This window comes from Mauremys mutica, chromosome 6 (genome assembly GCF_020497125.1).
Source record: "Mauremys mutica isolate MM-2020 ecotype Southern chromosome 6, ASM2049712v1, whole genome shotgun sequence".
Taxonomy (NCBI): Eukaryota; Metazoa; Chordata; order Testudines; family Geoemydidae; genus Mauremys; species Mauremys mutica.
In genome coordinates, this window is record NC_059077.1 from 83,641,747 (window position 1) to 83,651,760 (window position 10,014).

The 10,014-nt window shown below is 41.2% G+C and overlaps 1 protein-coding gene across 1 annotated transcript; it reads left to right on the plus strand.

Moving 5' to 3' along the window:
* Nucleotides 1-685: 685 nt before the first annotated feature.
* LOC123372969 (cryptic protein-like) lies at nt 686-5,089 on the plus strand. Its single transcript, XM_045021679.1, has 6 exons — nt 686-968; nt 1,450-1,499; nt 1,620-1,796; nt 2,663-2,777; nt 2,867-2,976; nt 4,580-5,089. The coding sequence occupies exons 1-6, from the start codon at nt 946-948 to the stop codon at nt 4,714-4,716; spliced, it is 612 nt and encodes a 203-aa protein (XP_044877614.1). The 5' UTR covers nt 686-945; the 3' UTR covers nt 4,717-5,089.
* The last annotated feature ends 4,925 nt before the right edge of the window (nt 5,090-10,014 follow it).

Sequence of the window (10,014 nt, forward strand, 5' to 3'; positions counted from 1 at the left end):
TGAACCATAATGTTTCAGACAAATATTACTTCCTCATATTGGCTTGTTATAGTTACACTAGTCAGTTACATCTAATAAAGAAATTATGAAGAGACCAACTTAGGATCAATCAAGGAGGGACATAGTAGGCATAAAAACATTTGAATATAGACCCACATATAATATAAAAATTATATATACACACACATATATACTTCTGCCCTTAAAGAGCACAAAGATTCACAAGAATGTGTTTCTCTCGCTGTCTCTTCAACAAACGGGCTGCAAAAAACATAGAGCTGCCCCTGTCAACAGAGTAGAATTTCACCCACTGTGTTCATAATGAAGGAACCCCTACATTTATATAGGATTTGCAATAGAGGATCACATCCGCCTCTGTCAGTGCCCAATAACTCATGTTATTACAGAAGGCAAGGAATTGAATTAAATCACATCATCCACTGAGGCCCACACATTCTAAACTTGTGTGCCTAAAGTGAGTGCTCAGTCTTTTTGAAAATCATGATATTAACTGAAGTCCTAAAAATGGATTTAGGTACTTAACTTTAGTCATCCAATGACCTGATCCCCCAATTCATTGCGTGCAAACAGAAACTGATGTAAATCGCACTTTTTGCTCCACCTCCAGCAAGCTGTGTGTGGGTTAGGGGTGGGGTGGACTAGCAAACTCAGAGAAATGATAAGTGACTGTCTGTCACTACCTCAGTGAGGATCTACAAGCAGCAGAGCTGGGAACTATGTCTCATCTATATTGCTATGGTCTAGAGATAAAAGGAAAAGTTTCCTCCGTTTTCTCTCCTCTGCTCTTTATCCTGTCTCTTGATGGAGCAGTCACAGCGTATGGTATGAAGATTGCTGCATGTAACAGCCTACACTGATCTACCTTGGAATCGTGCATCTAGTCAAGCTGCTGAGAATCACACTAGAATTGCAGAGTGACGGAAAATGTACCGGGGACAGCATGTTCGGTAAGGCGATCTGCCGGCCAATTACTTTCTATAAGCAGGAAATCATTTGATTTGAGTCAAACTCTCTTTATATAATTTAGAGCAGACAATTTAAACAAGAGTAACAGTGAAACAATGTATTTGTGAACTTTACTTCAAATGAAGATTAATGCCTACTTTTGTCTTCCGTGCTTTTGTAATGGGGTGCTTTACTAATAGGCTAGCTGTACTCAACAACTGTATATAGCAACTTGAAAACAACCAAATGTATGAATCTGTGGCATTATGTAGGGAAACTAGATTTATACATACAGTTTTTTTCATTGACAAGTTTATTTCGTGGTGTGCTAATCTGAATTATTAGTATTACACTAATACTAATGTACTGTAGCCTATCAGGCACTGTATATTTTTTTCATAAGAATCCATTTCAGTATTCAACAATGTGCTTCATCATTTTTATTTCCATAAACTGTTTTCATTTTTTCTTTTATTTTTGTAGAATTCTTTTTACTGTGAGTCTGGCCTTGCAGGTCATTCATTATGGAAAAGGTAAAGGGGAGCTTATATTTCCCATCTGTTTTCGTGTGCAAGTTTTTCTGAATATATAATATGTGTTGCTCATTTCAAACTGTTCTTTCCCTCCCCTGCCGATTTCACTACCTTTCCAAGGCCGTGAAAAAGAGGAGCATAAAAGTGATGGAGAAAATGTGCATGCAACATCCCAAAAGCAACAGCCAAAAAATCAAGGCACTACTCTAAATATGTTTAATGACATGAATCGGAGTGATGAGAGCAGCAAGCAACAGAGTTCGAGGACTTTTGTACCTTTTACTGGGCTTACAGATAGTAGGTAACATTTCTATACCATCATGTGTGCGCAGTGCTGTAAAATTGCTATATTAACCATTTGCAAAGTGCCTTCATAAGCATTCATTCAACATCAATAACCCTTTGCAGACTGTCCTCCTAAGCACTAACTAGGCTGGATTCTGATAGTTTAAGCTGGACAATTTAGAAATCCCTGTGGACTACTATTTATAAAGTGAGCATATAAAATTAAGGTTGAACTAGGTTTCTTGCATCTACAAAACCACTGTCAAGGATAAAGAAAATAAGTGCAGATGTTGGTCTTACAAATGAGGTGTGCTCTAGACTTGAAGTTTTTTAAAAAAAAATGATTTTGTTTTATAGTTAAAAATTCTCGTTAAATTGAAATTTTAATCATTTTTATTTAAGAGTGACTATAAACAAACAGTAACACTCCAAAACAACTGCAGATTTCTGTGTCTCATAACATCACAAAGTTTTAGGTGAGAGAATCCAACCCAGTCAGATCTCCTCTGTTGCACGGCAGAGTAAAGCTGAGTGACAGTGCTAAAGAACAACCCTGATTTATAAGTGTGACTGAAATCTGCCTCTGTCAAAGTGAAATATTTCAGTTCCATACATACTTCTTCTGTAGAAGTTGTCAGGAGTTGCTTCTTGACCATCCTGTAATCCCTAGTAGTTTGCTTTTAATCCTTAACTAAACAAACTCAGCTTAACTGAACAAACATTCCTAACAGGCAGCTAATTTTATTGCCCCTAAGGACAATAAAACTAGACATCCCTAAGATCCTTTGGCAGCTACAGAGACCTGAAAGAACAAATGAGAAAGGAGGTTGTTCCAAGTGTTCCTATTTCTTAGTAAATTGTGGACCATTGTCTTTTAGGTAAAAAACTGAACAGGCATTGTTGTCAAAATGGAGGAACCTGTATCCTGGGCAGTTTCTGTGCATGCCCAAAACACTTCACTGGCAGATATTGTGAGCATGACGAGCAGAATAGGTAAGAAAGAAAAGATGAAGGCAGAGATCCTCCAGGTTATTACTGAAGACAAGCAGGGAAATGCAAAACCTCTCCCTTGTCATTGACAGCAACTGTGGCAGTGTTGCCCATGGAGTCTGGGTGCAAAAGGGTTGTCGATTCTGTCGATGTGGCTATGGGGTTCTGCACTGCCTTTCGGAAATAATGCAAGACAACTGTGGTAAGGAGATGGTTATTTAACTAGTGGGGAATAAATGGGGCTTTTTAGTAGTTACCGGACAACATTATTTTCTGCAGAATTTGCATTAACGTGAAAGTTATTCAGTGGCCTGGTCTGTTTTTGAGAACACATTAATGTAATGGTACTTCTACATTTGCACTTCTAAAGCAGCTCATCCACAGATCTCAAAGTACTTTGCAAATATTAGTGAATAAAGCATGAGAACACTCCTGTACAGTAGGGAATTATTTCCCCCAGTTCAATTAAAAATTAAAGAGGTTAAATTAGTTGGCCAGGTTTTCAAACACTTAAATCAAAGGGACTATTCATATGTGTAAATTACATGCATAAAATTTGCTGGGTCAGAAGGTTTAGAACCTTCTTGAAAATGGTTACCAACATAAAATACAAATAAAGCCTTTACACTTACTTAGACCCTTTTGTCAGAGGATCTCACTACATGTTACAAGCTTCACCTCAACTCTGTGGGGCAGGAATAGACTATATTATTCACATTTTATACAGAAGGAAACTAAGGTATCAAGAAGGTAGAGACTTGCACAAGATCACATAGGAAGCAGGTGGTAGAGTCAGAATGGGAACCTAAGGGTGGATGAATACCACTTCAATCTGTATCTTAATCATGAGAGTACTCTTAGGGTATGTCTACACTTAAAACGCTACAGTGGCACCTTGCTAGCACTTCAGTGTAGACACAACGTAGGGCTTGTCTACACTGGCAATCTACAGCGCTGCAGCTTTCTCACTCAGGCGTGTGTAAAAACACCCCCTGGAGCACAGCAAGTTTCAGCACTGTAAAGCGCCAGTGTAGACAGTGCACCAACGCTGGGAGCTATGCCCCTCGTGGAGGTGGTGTTTTTAGAGCACTGGGAGAGCTCTCTCCCAGCACTTCGCCACAACCACACAAGCCAGGTTAAAGCACTGCCAGTGTAAACTAGCCCTTATTCTGATAGGAGTTAATCCAACTCCCCAAGAGGCGGTAGCTAGGTTGACCTAATGCTGTCTACATGGGGACTTTGGCTGTCAAACTACACAATTCTGGGGTGTGGATTTTTCACACCCCTGAGCAAAGTAGTTAAGCCAACCTAATTTTCTAGTGTAGACCAGGCCATAGACTTGTAAAGTGTTTTGAAGATTGGTTTAAAGTGCTATATAAGTAGATATTACCATTTTTAAAAACTGTACAAAAAGAATTTTTAGGGCTGAATTACTCAGTTATTTTCTGCTTGTGTGTTAATGGCTGTAGAAGGATGGCTTTTTTCCCTTGAGGAAAGGGTTAACAGTCAACATAAAGAATGAGTGCATGCCACTTGCTAACATCTTTGCCAGTGCTTGGTATTTACTTTTGATTATGTTGAGATTAATGCTTCAAGAGCTGATAAGTGCTATCAGTTGCTTCTCAAACGATCCTTGATGGCATCCATTCACATCTCTCCTCTGAGAATAGACTTTTTGATTGGCTTTCACATCTGATAGCTTTAACTTAAGTATCTGCAAAGATGTTGGGAGGAAATTTCAAAGTCTGTTGAAATCATTCCTATCTCACTCCCATGTTAACTTTTCTTAATTATTATTTTCTCAGATCTAAAAATAGAAGAGGAGGAATTTCTCAGGTTACGTTCTAGTGGCCCAAGATTACAGCAAACAAAAATGTGCTCTCTCATTCTCCTACTCTGCTTCTTCACATTGTTCTGCAGCAGGCTCCATCAGCAGTTTTGAGACTGGCTATATGAAAGAATTTATTTAGGACTCAAATCCCCTCACTTTGAATCAAACAGAGTTTTTGCCCATTAACAAAACCATTTTTCTAACAGACTGAATGATAAGAGGTGAAATGTACGTTACCTCAAATTTTCCTCTTTAACCTAAAGATAACCTCTACTTAGTTGTCTGCCTGAAAGGGACATGCTAAGGATTAATTAGTTAATGTTAGTAAAGAGCTTAGATTATGAAAAGCACTAGACTGTATGAATGCTATGTATTAATTCTTATTACTACTTCTATCAGGGTCTGATTTAAGCAGTTCTCTAGTTTTGAAGTATTGGCTCTTCCAGTGGAAGAAACCCCTCAATGTTCTATGCCTTAAGCATTGGAAATTTATATCTATTATTTCTTTGTATATATTTAACATTTTATTTAAAAAAATAAAACAAATTTTATTTCAAAGGATCCCTCTGTACTTTTAATTTAAACCTTTAAAAAGGAACAGGAGAAAGTTGGTAAGTGGCTGTGGCAATTTCCTGTGACTAATTGCTGTTCTTGGGATTCAATCTGAGCAGCTCTCTGCAAAGATGTCTCCTCCCCTCCCCCCCACATCACTTAGGCATTGATTGTGCCTTGAGATGCAGCACTGTGTAAGCAGTTGCAATCCTACCTTCCTCCCAGAGGTAATAAAATGCTACTGCCTCCCAACTAGCAGATTCATTCCTCCAGCCACCCTATATTGACCAGCCAGATCCAAGGCTCTCTGCTCATTCCCCACCCTTCTGCCCACTCCCAACATACCTACACATATACTGTATAGTGGCTCATATACAGCCTATACGCTTCTCCGCTCCAGCAACTGAGATGTGGGTAGGCTACACAGAGAGATGGAGGTCTCTTTCTGAGAAAGTAAATTCAAGTAAGACATCTATTCTCTAAGGGACAAATCCACACACCAGTGCCCTGACCAAGTATCCTGGCTGGGGAAGCCCCTATGAGAGGGAGGATTCCTTTTCCTTCCCCCCAAAAAACTGCAAAGCTCCAAGGAAGCCACTTTAGTGAGGTGATGCTGGCCATTAAACTCCCTACTCCTAATGTAAGAAGTAGCATCCCCAGGCATAGAGTGCCCCCTCTCATGTTGGAGGGGTTAAGGACCTGAAGAGCCACAAGGCAGCAAATCCCCTGGCTTGTCTCAATCTAAACTTTACATGACTGATCAGGCAGACAATCATCCACGAAGCTGAGCTCTACAAGATGCTCCCGGCCCAGATCGTTTCCACTCCCCTTGTCCTATGAAACCACCACCGCTTCAACCTCAAAGATGGGGCAAAATTTACACCAAAATGGGTATATTGTTTTGAAAAATATTTATTCATTATGTTGTAAGTTGGAGTTCTTGTGATTTGGATTCTGTATCAAACACACGGATCAAACTATGCATGTCCCAAGGAAAAGTTTTCAAGTTTGATATAGAGCATACTTGTTCAGTGTATTATAGATTATATAGCTTGTGCGGTAACTGAAATATACTAGAGTACATACAATTATTTTTGGCTAATTTACATCTACTATATAAAACATCCAAAAATCACAGTCTTAAATGGTGTAACATAAGTAAGGCATCTGGCAACCAAACAGACATGAGATGCAGGAGTGTGTGTGTGTATGTGTGTGTGTGTGTACTGTGTACTAACCCTGAAGGAACTGTATGTAATTGGGCTGTTGAGGTCTGATGGAATTAGACCAATAGAAAGTTCTAGCAAAGCAGAATTTCCCTGCCCTACCAAAGCCACATTCCAGAACAGCTGATTAGGACCAGAGAGGTAAGTGTTTCTCATTAACATCAGTGGAAATCACTAGCTCACTCTAAATGCAAAGATCTGATCATTTAACCTCATTTGGTAGGAAGAGTTGACAAAGAACATAGATTCACCATTTTAAAAATGGTTTACGAATTCCTGCCCCTCCAGCTCCTGCTCTTATATTCTAGGGAACTGGAAATGTTGAAGATGAGCTCTTCAAAACCTATTTAGATCTACGAGACTAGGTCAGGCGTATCATTCAAGTGATATCTATATTTTGAAAGCCATTTTTCTTTCCTTTGTGTCAGTGCTCCAGACATTGCATGTCAGTGGGTCACTACAGAATAATGAGGCTAGTCTCTTCTTAGATACCTCCATAGAAAACGGAATCCTTAATTCCTTAAGAAAAAAAATATATGTGGTAGCTGTTCTACATACAATTTTGCACACACACTAAAATACAAGTAGAAGGGCTGAAAACTGAAAGCAGCAAGGGACAAAGGAAAGCACATAGTCAGACTCTTTGCCTAGGCCAAAAGTGTCTCCACTCTTATCTGTCTCCATCTGTTTAGAAGTGTAGATAAAAGAAAATATTCCTCCACCCCCACTACCATGGAGGCCTGGCCATCCTTCTAACAAAGCAATTACAAGCACTTTGGTGAGGTTTGTTTATAGCAAACACTGAAGTTTACTCTACAGCTTCATGCTAACTCTTTTTATAGGTCACTCAGTCAAACATAGCATGTCCTAGCAAACTAGACATCTGTTGCCACAAGTTCATGCATGTACCTCCCTATATGTGGCCACCTTTGGGGAGAAGGGAAACTGTCAAAGGGAAATATTTATCAAATGCTTCACACCTCTCTAGGCCATTAGACTTCTCACTCTTCACAGTTTACCTCAGAACTAAAACAAATGGCACAACCTGTCCTCGGGAGTGCTGCTCATGCCATCCCTTACAGCATATAATTGGCAAAGACATGAAACCATTCATAAAGGAAATATACCAAAGGGCACAATTGTGACCTGAGATGTAGCATCATTGGTATCTTGAAAAAGCAGCTGCCTTGTTTTTTGTTTGTTTTGTTTTGTTTCTTGCCTCTTCAGAATTGTCACTATACTTGACTAGGTACCCATGACAATTGTAATACCGAGCCTTAAACTCTCATAGGTTTACTCCAATCTATTTTTTAACCGCTCTTAAAAGGCAGTTGCAGTGATTCTGCAGATTTTGAGTGGACCAAGACTTTCCAAAACGTTCCTGTAAACTCAACTTCCTTCTCCATGAATTGGATATTTTGAGGAGAAAACCAGTGGTGGCTCATGTATAGAGAGCATTAGGGCACCATGTCCCCCCCAAAACATATGCAAAGGTACATACATATATAGATCTCTATGTATCACTAAATATGAATCATGAACACAGCAAGTCTAGAGCAGCCTGCTATAAATTTGCTGAGTTTGTCATTCACATGCCTGTAGGAGTTCTTCTCTACCTCCATGTGGCACATTCACAGACTGTGCAGTCAGAGAAGTTTGGGGTGCTAGATTCATTGCCTCAGTCTGCAGTGACTGAACAGTGCTCAAACTGCCCTGTATAGCCCTGCTGGCCTGCCCTAAAAGATACCCAGAGAGCAGGCCAGCAGGATCTACACAGGGCTGTTAGAGCTCTGTACAGTCACTGCAGTCTGTGGCTTGAGCAGTGAGTTCAGTGCCCCAAATTCAGCTGAGGCCGGCACTGATGACCTGGACCAGCAGCATCATGAACAGCAGCTACAGCAGCCTGGAAGAGGAGGATATGAGGAGTAGTTCTTCACTGCCTGAACCTCCTTTATGAAGCCTCAAGCAAAGCTAGGGCTGACCTGCAAGTAAGTGTCATGTCCCCAGGCTGGGGCAGCTCTGTCCTGCCCCTTGAAGCCTGGGTGCTTTTCCTCTCCAGAGCCTCTGCAGCATGCTATGCTGGGTTGGCCCTGTCATTGGCCAAGTCCATACCAGTCCCAGTTATTCGAACTGTGCCCTGACTTGATCTCCTTCCAGGATGTAATGGGGGGAGAACATAGGGACCAGGATGTAGACAGGGAGGTGGGGGGAGGTCTCAGCTGCTCAGCATCACTGGTGGGAAGGAAAGGAAGGAAGGTGAGTGGAGAAAAAATTCTATGCATGAGCCTCACTTGCCCCAAAGTTCACCAGCCATCACTGGAGACATCATCAAGTTTAACACTTGTGCTCTTTCTTTTGCCCTTCTTAGAGTCTAATTACACTCTTCCTGTGTCGATGAGATTAGAATCATGTAATCCACCATGTCTCCACGTGTTTCACTATTTCTGAGGGTAGAGGGAAGAATTTGTAACTGCCCCATAGTGTTAAAGGTGCACAGTTCAGTCAACTCTTGTAGGATCTGATTTCCCAATATCCTTCCTTCTCATTTATGACTATGAAGAAGCTTTTTCCAACTAGTCATCTATTAGTATCAGAAGCCCCAACACACGCCCATCCCTTTTCTCTCCCTCCCCCCCAAAAGTTAAGACAAAATCATGAGGGTTGGCAACACTGGATGGCAGAGCCTTCTTTGTGCCCTAAGCAACTGATGGCACAGGAAGGATTTAGATTCAGTAGCTTTGGTCTCAATATTAAAGCTGAAGTACTTTCTTTATACAGCACTGAATACCAAGGTGCTACTTGATTAGCTGGATGACTAAGCATCATAAAGGAGACCTCTGGGAAGAATTAAACAATCATTTGTGTGTCTTGGACAGTGCTAAATATATATACTAATATCATTCAACAGTAGACCTGTCCCTGTTTCACACCCTCAGGCCTGGTCTACACTACGGGGCTAGGTCAAATTTAGCCGTATTAGGTCAATTAAAAATAATGCGTCCACACAACCAACCCTGTTCCGTCGACCTAAAAGACCCTTAAAATCGACTTCTGTGCTCCTCCCCAGTGAGGGGAGAAGCGCTAAAATCGACTTTGCTGGGTCGAATCTGGGGTAGTGCGGAAGCAAATCGACGGTATTGGCCTCCGGGAGCTATCCCAGAGTACTCCATTGTGACCGCTCTGGACAGCACTTTGAATTCCGATGCACTAGCCAGGTACACAGGAAAAGCTCCGGGAACTTTTGGATTTCATTTCCTGTTTGGTCAGCGTGGCAAACTCAGCAGCACAGGTGACCATGCAGTCCCCCCTTATCATCTCCGTCCCTGAGGTTATTGCAGATTAGAAGGCGAAAAAAAACGCACTCGCGATGACGTTTTCTGAGCTCATGCAGTCCTATTGCACTGATAGGGCACAGCTTAATGCATGGAGGCATTCAGTGGCAGAGGCCAGGAAAGAATTAAAGTGAGCACGAAGAGCGGAGGCTTAGGCTAATGGGGAAGCAAACGGACATGATGAAGCATCTGTTGGGGGAGAAAATGGACATGATGAAGCGTCCGTTGGGGGAGCAAACAGACATGATGAAGCATCTGTTGGAGCTGCAGGAAAGCCAACAAGAGCACAAACAGACCCC